Raw genomic sequence first — 17062 nt, forward strand, 5'->3', positions numbered from 1 at the left:
CCAAGGAATCTGATGCCATCTTCTGTCCTCTAAGGGCATAGAAGGCACATGGTGTACAGGTAGACATTCAGGCAAACACTCATACACATAAAAGAAAAATGAAGTCTCAAAAAACAATTTAGTAGCTATGGGGTCCTGAGAAGGTTGCCAAATGTCTGGGTCTCAGTTCATCTGTATAATAAAGAACCCCTGTGTGCTTGAGATGGTTGGATAGGTGTGGCCTCCTTAGCCTCCTGTGTGTGAATGCTTGGCCCATAGGGAGTGGCACTATTAGGATGTGTGGCCTTGTCGGAGGAAGTGTGTCACTATGGAGGTGGCCTTTGAGGTCTTATATATATGCTCAAACTATGCCCAGTGTGGAAGATAGCTTCCCCCTGGCTGTCATTGGATCAAGATGTAGTCAGATCAAGATGTAGAATTGAGAGAGAGAAGCAGAAGGAGGGACACAGGGAGGGAGCGAGGGAGGGAGGGAAAGAGGGAGGGAGGGGGGAAAGAGACAGAGAGAGAGAGAGAGAGAGAGAGAGAGAGAGAGAGAGAGAGAGAGAGAAGAAACGGAGAGGGAGAGAGGGAGAGAGAAGAGAGAGGGGGAAGGAGAGAGGGACAGAGAGGGAGAGAGAAGCTTCTGGTAGGGGACACAGGTACACAGCAGGGCAGGATTCAGGGGTGGGAGCCTCAGAGGTATGCTCTCACTAGCTCTGTAAGGACACAGTTCTTTCACTGCTTGGCCTGCCTCTTTCCTGCTTTTGTGTCAGCAACACTAAAGAGACCAGAAGGAGGAGGTAGCATGTATGATGTCATACACTCTTTCACATGAGTTTCTACATTAGTTTCTTAATTCAGTACCTAGCCAGCCCCTGAGGTTCGCTCACTAGCATTCTTATTAATTGCCCACTGTATGCCACATGCTATAGTTCAGGGCCTAGGGTTTAGCTATGTTTGATTTGACCTCAAGGTACCTATAGCCTGAAACAGATGAACAAATCAGCAGCTCCAGTAAATATAATGTATGCATGATATTGTACCAAACTATAGGTGGGCAGGGAACAAAGTCTCTGTCTCTGACTCTCTCTCTGTCTCTCTCTCTCTCTGTCTCTCTCTCTGTCTCTCTCTGTCTCTCTCTCTCTCTCTGTCTCTCTCTGTGTTTGTGTGTGTGTGTGTGTGTGTGTGTGTGTAAAACTTTTAAAACTTGGTGAAAGATTCAGAGAAAACTCTTTTTTTTTCCAAAACAGTTTCCTTAAGTAGCCCTGGCTGTCCCAAAACTTGCTTTGTAAACCAGGCTGGCCTCAAACTCACAGAGATCCACCTGCCTCTGCCTCCTGAGTGCTGGGGTTAAAGGTGTATGCCACCAGCACCTGGCATCAGAGAAAACTTTTACAGAAGGAAAGAAGCTTAGAGATGGAGATATAGTTCAGTAGAGAGAGAGCACTTGGTTAGTATACATGAGGCCTTGGGTTCAAACCTCAGTACCCCATCACAAAAAAAAAAAAAAAAAAAAAGAAAGAAAGAAAGAAAGAAAAAGAAAAGAGCGAAAGGGGAAAGGAATGGGTTAAGCAAAGATCAGCAAAGTCCAGGGGTACGAAGTGTACACAATAATCATGCAAAACTGGAGCTCACTGTTCTGTCAAGGAAAGGGATGGGGGAACTAGAAGGAGAAGTCTGAGCTGGACTGTAAAGGATCTGTATCCTCTGAGAAGCTGTGGGCTTTCAGAATCCAGGGAAGGTCTTAGACACAGGGAAAGGCGATGAGAATTGAATTTTAGAATTCCATCTGGTGCTCATGAGTTCTATTCGGAATGTTGAGGGCATCTAATAAACCCCTCCCTCCAACAGCATTTGTCAGGACACTCCAGCCCCTAGTGCAGGGGCTGGGCCAGACACTGGAGATACAACAGTAACCAAAACCAGACATCCTGTTCTTATGGCACTCGCAGCTTGGCAGGGGAGACAGACACTAATCACATAATTATACAAATAAATATGAAATTACAGCAGGGATGAGTGCTACAAATGGGATACACATGGTCCCAAGAAAGCGTGTTTCTGGAGCATTTTATTGGCCAGGATGGTCAGGACAGCTCCTCTACTGAGCTGAGCAAGCTCTGAAGGAAAGGTGTGAACCTCACGGTACTGGGAGGGCTCCGATTGCATGGCCTTCCCTGGCCTCACTTGCTTCAGAGCCCAAGTCCAATTGTGGCAAAACAATACCGTAGACTTAGTAAGCACCGCTTAGCAGTCTTGTCACCAAATAACCTCCAGCAAAGATTTGAAAAGAGAACGGAAGCTCCCTTGACACTTTAGATACTTGAAAATAGATGTACTATTCCTTGAGGGTCAAACTGCACATCTTTCTCAGTGGGTTTCAAGTTCCCATCAGGGTTCTGGTCAGTCTGTTCACTGTCAAGGTCCTACTTCAGGTGATTGGAAGGTCATTGATGTTGCCTTGTGAAGAGAGCACTGTTGTCTTAGAGGCACAAGACCTGTTTTTACTTAAACCCCTGTGATACTGTCAATTGTCAACAGGACAGAATCTAAAAATCACCTAGAAGGCCGACCCCTGGCTGTGCCAGTAGGGCTTAGCTTGGCTGTGACGTTGAAAGGGAAGGCCTGCTCACTCCGGGCGGTAGTTTTCCCTGGCGGTGATCCTGGACTGTATGCATGGAGTAAGGGAGCTGAACAGAGTGTGACGTGACCAGCTACTTCAACCTCTGTTACCTTGACTGCTTTGCCACAGCGGAGCATCCCTTGAGCTGTGCTCTAGAATGGCAGCCTGAACCCCCGAGCAACGATCTAGAATGGGAGCCTGAACCTCTGAGCAGTGATCTAGAATAAACTCTTTCACAAAATTGCTTTTGTAACAACAACAACAAGAAAATTACCTGAAGCAATCTGTTTTCACAATTGCCCGTCTTCTGCTGCTTTAGGTTTCAGCTGTCCTGGTAGAGCAGTGGTTCTCATCCTAAGGGTCGAACAAACCTTCCACAGGGCTTGCCCAAGACCATCAGAAAACACCAGTACCTACATTACAGTTCATAAAAGTACCAACATTGCAGTTATGAAGTAGCAATGAAGTTGATTTTATGGCTGGGGGTCACAGTGACACGAGGAACTAGGTCACTGGGTCGCAGCATTAGGCAGTTGAGAACCACTGCTCCAGAGGATGGAGATATTGATCATTTTCTCACAGGTATTTAGCTGAGGTCATAGAGGACACCCTATTAACATATACCAGGATCTAGACATTTGGAGAAATGCCACATTTCTCTTTACTCGCTGTCTCCAGAGAACAGTTACACACTCTGTTTCAGCTCAGCAAACGGAGGAGGTGATGCAAATGATCAGAAATGTCTGTCAGTGTGATGTCCTGAGAGGTGTACTCAATGTAAGCATGCCAGTACAGTTGATATTTTTGAGTGACGGTGTAGATTAAATAACTTTGGAGTTTCCTTTCAAACTTGAGAATCTAACAAACTGAGCGTCGCACTGAGTGGAAACGCTGAGAGGGCACATGTGGCACAAGGAGGCATGAACAGAAACATGGAGCACTGATGAGGGTGGCTTGTGATGGTGACGTAAGCAATCAGCAGGATATGAAGACCGTGTGGGAGCAAATATTAGTCGAGGGCCTGGGTGCTGGGCACCTGAGTTCACTTAAGCTCTGAGGGTGATTTCTAACCTTGAGCCCAGGAAGACAGATGTGTTGGCCACTGGAAAGCCTCAATACCTAGAATGGGGCTTCATGAAATCACCTGACACGTGTAGGTGTTCCCTTGACAGACAGTGTATCTGTCTTCCACACTGACGGGGTGCTGGAGGCCAGAGCAGCAGCTTGCCTGGTTTCTGCTCTTAGGCATAACATTTTGCTCACAGAATGCTCTCTCACGGAAAGCTCACGGAATGTCGGTTGCCTGAAAGTGGCTTGATTGTTCTTGATGTCACAGTTGCCTTCTTCGAGTAGCCAGTGAGTCATTCGTCTTTCTTTCTGCTCCTTCCTGTCTCATTTTTGGTTCTATTTCTGACTCTCATCACTGAAAATGAAATCAGTGTTTGTCAGTGTGATTTTTAAAAATAAAAAACAGGAGGATTGGAGAGTGTTTCTCTGGGCGACTTTCCGTTTAGCATGGAGCGCTGAGAGCTGGCTGCAGGCCACTTGTTTCTAACTTTGTGTCTTTACATGGAGTCACAACGACACAGCCAGTATGAGTAGCGGTTGCCATGAGCTTTTCTGAGCACCCTGCATATGTTCTGTGTCCTGCCAGGCTCTGTGTACATCATCTCTAATCCTCCCCAGTCACCTTAAGTTTGTCCTGTTACCATCACTTTCCAGATGAGGAAACTGACTTTTAGATTTATTCATTATTTATTGTTTTATTTTGAATGTATGAATGTACCACCCATGTATTTATGCACCGTGTGTGTGTGTGTGTGTGTGTGTGTGTGTGTGTGTGTGTGTGTGTGTGTGTCTGGTGCCTGAGGAGATCAGAGGAAGGTGCTGGACTTCCTAGAATTGGAGTTATAGAAGGCTGCACCACCCTGTGGGTGCTGGGAATTGAACCTGGGTCCTCTGGAAGAGAGGCAAGTGTTCTTAAACAGCTCCATTTCTCTCTCCAGGTTAAACAGATGAAGAATTAAATTAGTTATTTATAGAAATGATTTAAAAGTTAAATAATAATGACAGATACTCATCTACTCAGTTGCCTATTATGGGCCAGACATTTTATTTAATTACCAAAGCCCTACTAAGTCTCCAAGAAATGAAATAATCAATCTATCCACAATCACGTGGCTGATGGATGGCAGAGCTGGGAGTCAGACCAAGGTCTGTCATCTACTCTTTCACATTGAGACTCTGGCTGGAGTCAGCCTTGATAATTTGGAATAGAGAGGGAAGTGACATGGGCCACAAGACATGTCCACGGGGGCTGGACGTATCTGGGGAACTGGGTTGGGGAAGTGATAAATGAATGAACGAACAAACAAACAAGCAAACAGTACTTAGTATGTTATGGGTTATGTAGGAACTGCACAAAACAGAGCATAGGGGCTCATGTCTGAACCCCAGATCTCAGACGGTAGAGGCAGCAGGATCAAAAGTTCAAAGTCACCTTCAGGCACACTGCAAATTTGAAATCATTTTGGGCTACATGAGACACCACTGTCCCAAAAGAAACAAACACCAGAACGCCATGCTTTTTAAAAAAATTATTTATTTTTATTTTATGTATATGAGTGTTTGCTTGTATGTAGGTGAACCACCTGTGTGCCTCAGAGGCAGGGGTGGGGGCAGGGGTTGGATGCCCTGGGACTAGAGTTATGGACAACCTTACACTGGGAACTGAACTCTGCAATAGCAGCAAGTACTCCTCACTGCTGAGCCAGGTCTCCAGCCCGGCCCCACGCTTTTTGTTTAAACAGCAGAAGTTGGGAACTCTGCTGTCTGTAGCCCCATGTTAGGCTGGGAAAACAGAGATGGGGCTGACTCCACGTCCAAGCTCCTCTGAGACTGCGTAATAGGTTTTCCAATTAGTCGGACATCAACTGGATCATAAGAGTTAGGACATCGGGCTTGGCAAAGACATGAAACTAAACACTTTTACAGACATAATTTAGGGGTGGTGCAGGAGCCCAGAGCTTGTGGGATCCCTGGATCAGGAAGAATGGCTTTATTCTAGTCCTGTAACACTGAACTCAGGGGCTGAACTTGAGATCAGTGGTAGCCTGCAGCACTGACTTGAAACAGGAAGCAGAGGCAAAAGCATGGGAGAAGCTGATTAAATATTGAAAGAGTGTTTATTAGGTGTGCACACACAGAGGTGGGTAGGGAAGGAGGGAAGGAGGGAGGGAAGGGGAGGAGAAGGGAGACAGGGAGAGACAGACAGACAGACAGACAGACAGACAGACAGACAGACAGAGACACACAGAGAGAAACAGGCTTTATGTAGACGTGGCACATAGCAATTTCCCCTCACTAGTGCCTAGGTTTCCAGGGTTAGGAGCATACACACTCATTCATCGTCCGTGCCTCCTCTCAGGCATCCATGAGCTTGAGGGGTGTGTGCTTGCAGACTGGGAGGAGGAGGAAGACGCTCAAAGACATCAGCGAACAGGAAGGTGACGCCTTGATCTAGAAGATGCTCGTGCTAACTTCAGGCTTCCTTTTATTAACCCAGGCTGGACAGGTGTGGGCCAGAGAGATGAGTGGTTAAGAGCATGGAGAAACAGTCCTGGTGGGATAGCTGTTGTCCTTCCTCTTCCTCTTCCTCTTCCTCCTCCTCTTCCTCCTCCCCCCTCCCCCCTCCCCTTCTCCCCTTTCTCCTCTTCCTCTTTGTCCTTCTCCTCTTCTTTTTCCTCTTCCTCCTCCTCTTCTTTTCCTTCTTTCTGTTCCACTCCCCCCTTCCTTTAAGACAGAATCTTGTCATCAAGACTGGTCTTGAACTCACTATGTGTGTAGTTCAGGCTGGAGTTGAACTCCAAATCCTCCTGCGTCAGCCTCCTCGTGTTGAGACTACAGGCACTCGTTTTTCATATCTTTTCATCTGACTTGTCACTGTACCTTGTAATTTCATTTTTAATTTTGTTTTAGATTTTTAAAAAATAAATTCTATATCTTTATATGTGGGGGCATTTTTGCCTGCATGTATGTCTGTGCACCAAGTGTGTGTTGAGGTCAGAAGAGGACATCCACTTCCCTGGAACTGGAATTATAGACGATTGGGAGCTGCCATGTGGGTGCTGGGAATTGAACTTGGGTCTTTTAAACGAGTAGTCAGTGCTCTTAACTGCTGACCCAACTCTCTAGCCCCTCATCATTTCATTTTAAAATAGCTTTATCAGATCTTACCTGGATCAGAACAAAAATCCTCTAGCCAATCCAAGTGGCACACCATTGATCTAATTATGTCTCCTGTCCCAAAACATTGATCCACAAGATAAAGCCCTGCCCCCATAATACAACATACAGAGTCCTTTCTAGCTTTATTAACTACTCATTTCCCATTTCCCACCATTCTTTAAATCTCTGAGAATTCATGGGCTAAAATTCTTCCACCGCCCCCGAGATGACTCTGGGCAAAAGCTCTTGTTATGCAGGCCTGACCGCCCCAGTTCCAGCTCTAGAACCTGCAGCTGGAAGGGGACAACCGACCCAAACAAAGATGTCCTCCGAACTCCACACATAGGCTGTGCCATGCAAATGTGCCTCCCCATCACATACAGTAGGTAAGTAGGTAGGTAGGTAGGTAGGTAGGTAGGTAGGTAGATAGATAGATAGATAGATAGATAGATAGATAGATAGATAGATGATAGATAGATAGATAGATAGATAGATAGATAGATAGATAAAAATAAAGAGAGGTTGGGGATTTAGCTCAGTGGTAGAGCGCTTGCCTAGCAAGCACAAGGCCCTGGGTTTGGTCCCCAGCTCCGAAAAAAAGAAAAGAAAAATAAATAAATAAAGATTAAAAACCCTCTTTCTATTTCTCAGGATTCATTCACTTGTCAACTGGGAAAACATCCTTAGGAAAGGCCCCAGTACCTTCCCCACACACATCTTTAGGTGCGGCTCCTGGCTTGCTGCAGATTCCTCCTGTGGGAACTTCATGCTGTTTACCATACATTTCTTGTTCCTCTCCTGAGTGTCTGGTAGGATTGTCTCTCTTTCCCCTATTGAGAGCTGTGTCTGGATCGACGATATGCTTCACCTAGTGAAACAGGGAAAATAGAAGCTCAAAGAACCCATGCTATGGGCTATGATTCTGTGCTATCTTCCTATCTTCTCTGTCAGTCTTTATCCTGGACAAAGGAAGCCACAAAGGAGAGCACCAGCCATGGCAGGTACAAGCTGATGGTGGGAAAAACTGACAACACTGTGTTCAAGCTGCTAAGATTTAGGGATCCCTTGATATGGAGGAGCCCAGCCTACCCAGATAAAACGACCTCTGCTTTCTGACAGGTCCTGTAACTTCCCCAACATTGTTTCTCCCTCAGCTGAACTCAGGTCACCTTTTCTCTGTGCCACTTCTGTAGACATGGTGACATTTTATCTCCTATTGCTAATTACTAGTTCAGTGATAAGTCTTAGCCTCGCTAGGAAGCTCTACTGTGGCTTCCTGGGAGCAGGGATGGTGTTTACTCCATCTTTTCTTTACATCACACAAAGTATGGTTCGTGACTATGGGAATATATTATATAGGTATAAAGTCACATAGACCTGACTTGGTCTAAGTTCTAACCCTTATTAGACAGTGTCTCCAAACCATGGATTCTTACCTGACAAACTGGAGTACCAACGTGTATTCTGCAAGGCCTTGAGTGTCGAGTTATTTGGTGCAGTGCGACACTTTAGAACGCATACTGCCCTCACTGTTCATGTTCATGGACATTCACAGTAAATGCTTGTAGATAAAGCAGTCTTTCGTTGATGAAGGTGTTGGGTTGGGGATTTAGCTCAGTGGTAGAGCGCTTGCCTAGGAAGCGCAAGGCCCTGGGTTTGGTCCCCAGCTCCGAAAAAAAGAACCAAAAAAAAAAAGAAGGTGTTGTGGCATGTGCCCTGGACTCAAGGCTATTCTTTGTCACCACTGTTATGACTTTGGGGAAGTCACTTACCCTCGCTGTAGGTTTTTGAAGTCTAAATTTTGTAACTACACAGGCTTTTCCTTCTGACCACTTTGTTCCCAATAATAATAATAATAATAATAATAATAATAATAATAATAAGTATATATACATATATATGCTGTCTTTACACACACCAGAAGAGGAAGTCATACCCCATTACAGGTGGTTGTGAGCCACCATGTGATTGCTGGGATTTGAACTCAGGGCCTCTGGAAGAGCAATAAGTGCTCTTAACCACTGAGCCATCTCTCCAGCCCCTCTGAGACTTCTTGTATATGAATGAATGCCTAAGCCAAAAGCTAGGGCTCTGTTCCCCGACTAGCTCATATCTCACTAATCCCATTACCTGACTCTAAGTTCTGCCATGTGGCTTGTACCTGGTCTTCAGTTTCATGTGATCACCTTCCTCAAACAGGTGTCCACCTTCTATTTCCTGCTTAAGCTAATAGGGTGCAGTATTTTATTGACAGGTGATATTTTCATACATTGCTCAAGAGATTCTCCCAACAAAATTGTATTGTTATTTGTTGTTATTTTGCATTATTATATTATATTCGTCATGTGCTGTTAACACATATGCATACCACAGTGTATAGGCCAGAGGACAATGTCTTGATTCTTTTCTAACATATGGGTTCTTGGGATCTAAGTCTGGTTGACAGGCTTGGCAGTAGGCACCGTTACCTGCTAAGTCATCTCACCTGACCTGGAAATTATTATTGAAAAAAAAGAAAGAAATTTTGTTTGGTTATAAAGAAAAGTGAAACTATGAAATTTGTAGTAAATGAATAAAACTGGAGAATACTATATTAAGAGTGATAACTCAAGGCCTGAAAGAAAAATAATGCATGTATTCTCTTATATGTATATGTATTATCTTATTAGCAGGATTCTACCTGCTAAATTGTTATGTGTGTGAATTTATGTGGGGATGTATAATAAGGCCTAGAAAGTACACAGAGGCTCTGAGAAGGGGAAAAGAGGTTGCTGAGGTGGGGGTAGAAGTGGGGAGCTCTGGGCAGAGCACGGTGTTAAGTGCCAGGGGGTGGGGCAGGGAGACGCAGAAGAGGAGAGGCTCAACGTAAACTAAGGGTGGGTGAGAATGCCAGAAGGAAAACCGATAATGGATAAGCTAATAAATGATTAACTCAAGGGGCTGGAGAGATGGCATAGTAATCAAGAGCACTGGATGCTCTTCCAGAGGCCCTGGGTCTGATTCTCAGCACCCACATGGCAACTCACAACCGTCTGTAACTCCAGTCCCAGAGGATCCAGCACTTTCTTCTGGCCTCCACAGGCACCAGGCATGCACAGGGTGCACAGATACACATGCAGGCAAAACACCCAAACACATAAAATAAACCAAAATATAAAGTTAAATAAGTCTATAAAAATTAAATAAAAAAATTTAAAGAGTTTGAACATAAGTATGCTACATAATGAATAAAGCAGTCCCCAGGAACTACAAGTTTATTAAATGAAAACCCTGTAGCAGGGCCAGAGGATCCCTTCCCTATGAGTAGTTGATCAGGAAGACCTTTAAGTTCCCCAAAACAATACGGGCATTTGCCACAGTCATTGGTCACTCATCAGAACTAGATCCTGTTGCTCAATTCATGCTTTGCTCACAAGACTTAAAAACCAAGCTGGAACCAGGAGGGAAGTTCCTTTTCCGACAGCTAGTCATGACATTAGACAGCTAGTCTAATGTCATAGCACCAGGCTTCTGGGTGACAATTACCATCAAGTGTGGATCTGTGCACTGCTCTATTCACCCGCTAGAAAAGAAGTTCTCCCTGGTGCAATGGAGGCAAGTCAGTCACAGGGGTAACCTCTTTGGTCAGATTTGAGTCTCACTTCACAGGAGGGAGTCCATATTTGGTACTGCAAGCCTAACTAAAAACTTGCAGCCAGTGATGCCCTAGGTCATTTTGCTAAATGGACAAGATGTGTCTACCATATTGCTGCCCAAGTATTTATGTTCATACCCACGGATTAGTGTTACCACCGGCTTTGGTCAGAGACGCTTCCTTTGCAGTGAGTAGTGGTAACTGCAGAGACAACTGGCAAAGGAGCTGAGAACAGGAAACTGTTGAACGGGACCTCTGTGTTGAGGAAGGAGCCGACTGAGGCAGAATGCTGTCTCTGGAATGTGACATTGCTGTTGCACTTATGGTTTTAATTAATTAACTAACTTTAATTTCGTAACTAATTAGTTAATGTGTAAGCACGCATATGCTCTCTTCTTTCTCACTCATGCATGGCACATGTGTGGAGGTCAGGGATCAACTTGCATGCATCAGTTCTTTCTTTCTATCATGTGGGTCCAGATAACCGAGCTCGGGTCATCAGCCCTGCTGCAGCACCTCTGATCTCACACAAACTGAGATTAACTGTGGAAGACTTGTCAAGATCATCTCAAAAGAGGAAGAAGAGCCCTTGACCTTTCCCTGACCAGGATGTATGGACTGATAATGCTCCCACACACACACACACACACAGAAGAGGGGGGGAGAGGGAGCAGGAGAGGGAACATTCTCTCTCTCTCTCTCTCTCTCTCTCTCTCTCTCTCTCTCTCTCTCTCTCTGTGGTATATGTGTAGGGGGAAAGATCATGAGGCCCTACCCCTCCTCCCTGAGCATCTCTAAGGACTTGATGGGTCCTGAGGATGGGAGAGACATTTGCTTTAGTGGCATAGCCACTGATATAAAGAGCCCATACTTCTATAAACAATTACTCTTCCGGACTCTATAAGCAACCCTGATGGAACCCATTGCTCATCATAAACAAACAGACAAACAAATAAATGAGGAAGAGGAACTGGGTGGGAGGAGAAAGGGAAGCAAGAAGAGCAGGAGAAGAGGACAGGAAAGGGTAATGGGGATGCATATAATAAAAATACGTGTATCTTTGGAAACGCATGGTGCATCTGATTATTATATGCAGTCACCACATGTTAGTTAACATGACAGTATAGGGTTTTTAAGTATAATGGTCACCCACGTACATTTCTTCTGTAAGTTATTCTTGCCTCTTGCCCTTTCTCCATTGGGATAATTGTTTTCTTAGTAATTTCTGGGAGGTAATATCATGCTCTACTTAGACTCCACAATGCAATAAACATTACGAGTGCGCCTTAAATATCCAGTTAATTGCCTTGGGGACTTTTGAGGACGCAACAGACTTACTAGGATTCTGATTCTTCCCTTTCCTCACCCAGGACACGGCAGGGCAAGAGCGGTACCGGACCATCACCACAGCCTACTACCGCGGGGCCATGGGCTTCATTCTCATGTATGACATCACCAACGAGGAGTCCTTCAACGCTGTCCAGGACTGGTACATATCAAACTCATTCCTTTGCCAAACTGGTCATGAAAACCTAGCATGTGCTAAGCCTGTGCTATGTGTTAAGGAAACCTAGGTAAATCAGCCGTGGCTCCTGGTTTCAAGATGCTCTTGCATGAGAGGAGAAATCAAACCAGGAGGCAGGCCACGAAAATGCTAGGTGATGGGGGTTTGTCCTGCTTTGCTCTTTGTTGTTTCCATGAAACACTGACCAGAGGTCAGTGGGGGAGGGGAGGGTTTATTTCCTCTTACAACTCCCAGATCTCAATATATCACTGAGGAAAGCCAGGGCAGAAACCTGAGGCAGGCACCTGGAGGTAGGAACTGAAGCAGAGATTATAGAGGAATTCTGCTTCCTGGTTTGTCCCCTATGGCTGAGCAAGCTGGCTTCCTTAGCCAACCCAGGACCACTTGCTATGAGTAGCACCGCCCTCCCACATCAACCATTAATCAAGAAAATCTCCCCAACAGACTTGCTTACAAGCCAATCTGATGGAGGCAATTCCTCGACTGAAGCTCTCTCTTCCCAGATGGCTCTAGTTTGTGTTAAGTTGATGAAAACTAGCCAGCAGTAGTACGGTATTGATGAAGAGAGGCACGCGGGCCATGGGAACCCAGAGGGGGCTCTCTTTGGCTGCTGGAGTCAGGGAAGGCATCTTGGTGTTGAGGACATGTATGGTAAGTTCTGAGAAATAAACAGGAGTCAGCCTGAGGGGCAATGGGTAAGAATTTCCAGAAAAAAAAAAAAAAAGAAAGAAAAGAAAAGATGTGCAAGGGGAAGAAGGCAGGTGAGAGGAGAAGAGAATGTAGGTCATGGGAAGTTTTTGTGGGTGATATATAGGTGATGATATTTGAGTTGGAAATGAGCTAGTTGCCAAGTTTTTTTGTTTTTTGTTTTGTTTGTTTGTTTGTTTTGTTTTTCGGAGATGGGGACCAAACCCACGGCCTTGCGCTTGCTAGGCAAGCGCTCTACCACTGAGCTAAATCCCCAACCCCAGTTGCCAAGTTTTGTTTCAGGAGGATTCTTCTGGCTACAGTGGAGAATGGAGCTACATAGTATCTATCACTGAGCTGGGCTTGGAGTATATCTGTCCATGTTCAAAAGGGTTCTGTTTGCAAAGGAAATCATCACAGTGGTCCAGAGATACAACCTCAGAGCCACTGCGCCTTTCTTCTTGGGGTATCAAGCACAGGGAAAAGCAAGACATGAGAAGGAGGCCCCGATGCCCAGTATCCCTAGTCCGCAGAGGACAGGAGGAGGTGGGGTGTCTGTGCCATTACTGTGCTTTGACATCAGAGGAGCTGAGTGAGCCAGGTAGCCAGCAACAGTGCTGACCAGCACCAACCTTGCCTTCCTTTTGCCCACAACAACTCTATTAGTCCGTTTCCTATTACTAAAACAAAATTCGAGGTGGAGAGAGGCTTTATAATGTAAAGATATTTGCTTAGCTCACAGGTTTGCAGGCAGAAAGTGGAAACAACATGGCACTGAGTCTGGCAAGGGCCTCCTGGCTGTGTCGTTATCATGGTGGACGGCATCATCCTGAAAGAACAAGCAAGAAGGAAGATCACAGGGGAATACAGGAAGCTACCACAGGGAGCAGGGAGGGGGGGCAGGGTCATTCTTTTATAACTCTCATAAGTACTAATTAGGGCTGCTCAAGAATCACACCCATTCCTTCAAAGTGTGGCCCCTTTGGGACCTGATTGCTTCCCACTGGGTCCTACCTCGTTTGATAGTTTTGTCTGGTTTTGAGACAGGCTATCACTGTGCATCACTGCATTGACATCTTCCTTCTCCATCTCTCCCTGTCCCTTCCTCCCACTGTGTCCTCTCTCTCTTTAGTCTTTCCAGTTATGATTTCCCTTCTGCCCATCTTCGTCCACCTTCTCTGTGTCACCACGCCTCCCGTGGAGTGACCACTCTGTCACCACACTGCTCCTTCCCTGTGGGCCATGACCCTTGTCCTTCTCCCTCGTTCGTCTCTGCTCATTCTGCCTTGGGAACACAGTGATTTTAACACCTGGTGATGGGTTTCTAAGAATAACCTGAGCTCGTTGCTAATCTGGGAGGTGAGAGAGGCTGGGGTGAGAGGAGTGGGGGAAGGAGAAAGGGAGAGCAAAAGACAGAGCCGGGGCTGGTTTCGGGTACTGCCTTTAGTCTGAAGACTGAGTGTCCATCTCTCCCAGGTACCTTTGAGTTTGCCTTCCAAGCAACTTGGTCTCAACCACCCAAGCCCCAGCACCGAGAGTGGCTCTTTGTGGCCTGCAGCACCTGCTGGCTAAGTGATTCTGTCTCTGAAGGGAACAATGAATTTTTCAACCAGTGAAGTCAGTGGTGGGGTTGGTTTGAGGAACAGAATCAGAACTAGGTCCATGCTGGCGGGAGGATCCGGCTGGACTAAGTATCAGTGTCAGGTAGCGACAGAGTCAGTCTATGCCTCAGGATTAGCCATTCATAGAGCAGTTATTCACCTGACATCCACTGCCACGCTCTCTGCTCTGTTTCCCACTGGAGGCTGGCATCCCAAAGATGAAGAGGCCTGTCCTTGCCCTCAGGGAAAGAATTTAGCCCAGTAGAAGAGATACCATGGTGGAGGTGCAGGGGACCAAAAGGGCTTGCCTAATGGGAGAGTTAGAGCATTAGGCCCATTCCCCACTCCCCTCCCCCCCAAATGTCTACTGTGCAGGATCCTATTTTATTCTTCTAAAAATTTTCTAATTATAGAAATTAGGCCTGTCCACTTTTTTAAAATGCCAAGAAAAACATTTGAAAAGTATTTTTTAAGGTCTTAGGATAGAACCAGACAGTGGTAGCTCACACCTCGAATCATAGCATTTGAGAGATTAAGGCAGCAGAATCTTCAAGAGTTGGGAGCCAGACTGGTCTACACGGTGAGATCCTGTCTCAACCAACAAACATCTCATTGGATGAAGAGCCCATATCTGAAGTCCTAGCACTGGGAAACCTGAAACAGGAAGATCACTGAATCTGAGGCCAATTTGTGCTGCATACTGAGGTCCAATCTAGCCTGCGCCACAGTGAGACTCTATCTCAAAGCCAAAAGTCTCAAAGACCATCTTTTAGCCATCCTATATGAATGGAACTACTTAGCACCTCCGACAGACAGACAGACAGACAGACAGACAGACAGGGTGCTGAGGAGCAGAGGGAGGGAGCTGCTACAAGCTCAGGTCACAGTCTGATGACCCTCCTTCCACTCCTCCAAGGGCAAAGCTTCTTAGTGAGTTGCAATTCTATATGGGCTCACATGACTGAACACAGGGATCTTGAAAAAAAAAAACAACCCTGCAAATAGCAAAAGACATCTGAACACACAATACCCAAAACTTAGTTCAAAGACGAACATATCATGAATCCAAGATGATTCTGACAGTGCATCACTCTGTTTCATTCAGTATGGCCTTGATCTGATCATACAGCACACAGGCTGTGCTCTGACACAGCAAAATCCTTCAGTACTTGAAAGTCAGAGACAGGGGGATCTCTGCAAGTTGAGGCTAGTCTGGTCTACTTAGTAAGTTCCAGGACAGCGAGGTCCTGGATGTAAAACACTACCACATCTTTTTTTATTGCTGTTTTTCAAAATTATATATTTGTAATTGGTGTGTTTGAATGTTTTAGCATTGCATGCAATGCCTGTGGAGGCCAGAAGAGGGTGTCAGATCCCGGGGAACTGGAGTTATGAACACCCTGTAGGTCCTGAGAACCAAACCTGGGTCTTCTCTAAGAGCAACCAGTGCTTGTAACTGCTGAGTTCTCTCTCTAGCCCCTGACTCAATTTTTTATTTTGTTTTGATTTATTTTTGAGTTTTTGAATTTTTGAGACAAGGTCTCTCATTGTAGCCCTGGGTGTCCTGGAACTCACACTGCAGAGCAGCCTGGACCCAAACTCAGAGAGATCTGCCTGCCGTTGCGTCCTGGGTGTTGGACTTAAAGTCATGAGCCACCACACACTGCTCAACTTTTTTTTTTTTTTGTAATGTTAAAAACACTGTCTTGGGGGCTGGAGCGATGGCTCAGTGGTTAAGAACACTTGACTGCTCTTCCAGAGGTCCTGAGTTCAAATCCCAGCAACCCCATGGTGGCTCACAACCATCTGTAATAAGATCTGATGCCCTCTTCTGGTGTGTCTGAAGACAGCGACAGTGTACTTATATATAATAAATAAATACAATCTTTTAAAAACCAATCATCTTTCAGTACCAAATATTCAGTCAAGATTTGTTTGTGTAAAACTTTTAAAATGCAGACTAATCTATCCCGATATGCAATTTACTACATTCTCTAATAAATGGTAAAAGTATACATCTATACATGCCAAAGAACTGTTTTACAATAGATTTCCTTGTGATTTATTACCAGTAAACGTCTGATTTGTCTATCTATTTTAAATACCTACATATCTGAGATCACTTAAAATTCTCTCGGGTGAAAGGAGTCTTTTTTTTTTTTTTTTTTTTTTTTTTTTGGTTCTTTTTTTTTTGGAGCTGGGGACCAAACCCAGGGCCTTGCGCTTCCTAGGTAAGCGCTCTACCACTGAGCTAAATCCCCAGCCCCGGGTGAAAGGAGTCTTAAACAGATACGTTTAGGTCCTGTCCAAGGGAATGTTAACAGGTCCAGTCTTCTGTGAGTGATGTGTAGATAATCAGAGGGGCTCTGATTCTAGGATGGTTGCAGCCATACCATGCCTGCTGGCTAGTGTCCCAGAACATCCTTCACCACGTGGTCACTCTATTTCTGTCTCTTCCTAGGGCTACTCAGATCAAGACCTACTCCTGGGACAACGCACAGGTCATTCTCGTGGGGAATAAATGTGATATGGAAGAGGAAAGGGTGATCCCGACTGAGAAGGGCCGGCTCCTAGCAGAGCAACTTGGTATGCACACGGCACATACGTACACATGTATGTATGTGCATGTACTTGTGTTTATGTGTGTCCGTGTCTGTGCATGTATCTGTGCGTGTACGAGTCCATGCACGAAGTGAACCACATAGGGACCGAGAGCGAGCTTTTATTTGTGACATTAAGGTAGATGGTGATTATAAATACTGTTGCCGTCTGGCTATGTTTATCGA

The 17062-nt window shown here is 45.4% G+C and overlaps 1 protein-coding gene and 1 long non-coding RNA gene across 3 annotated transcripts in view; one reads left to right on the forward strand and one right to left on the reverse strand.

Annotated features, from left to right (window-relative positions):
• Positions 1 to 17062, forward strand: part of Rab3b (RAB3B, member RAS oncogene family) — a 67049-nt gene that overhangs the window by 39403 nt on the left and 10584 nt on the right. Inside the window, 2 exon segments of one of the 2 annotated variants that reach the window (NM_031091.2) lie at positions 11834 to 11952; positions 16738 to 16862. In NM_031091.2, coding sequence (NP_112353.1) covers positions 11834 to 11952; positions 16738 to 16862 — 244 coding nt within the window. 2 annotated transcript variants of the gene reach the window in all.
• On the reverse strand, positions 6303 to 13958 carry LOC134486965 (uncharacterized). The gene is made up of 3 exons (XR_015621049.1): positions 13690 to 13958; positions 13416 to 13504; positions 6303 to 7697 (listed from the first exon to the last, which is right to left on the reverse strand). It is a non-coding gene; the product is annotated as an uncharacterized LOC134486965 (long non-coding RNA).

This window comes from Rattus norvegicus, chromosome 5 (genome assembly GCF_021556685.1).
Source record: "Rattus norvegicus strain SHRSP/BbbUtx chromosome 5, alternate assembly SHRSP_T2T, whole genome shotgun sequence".
Classification (NCBI taxonomy): Eukaryota; Metazoa; Chordata; class Mammalia; order Rodentia; family Muridae; genus Rattus; species Rattus norvegicus.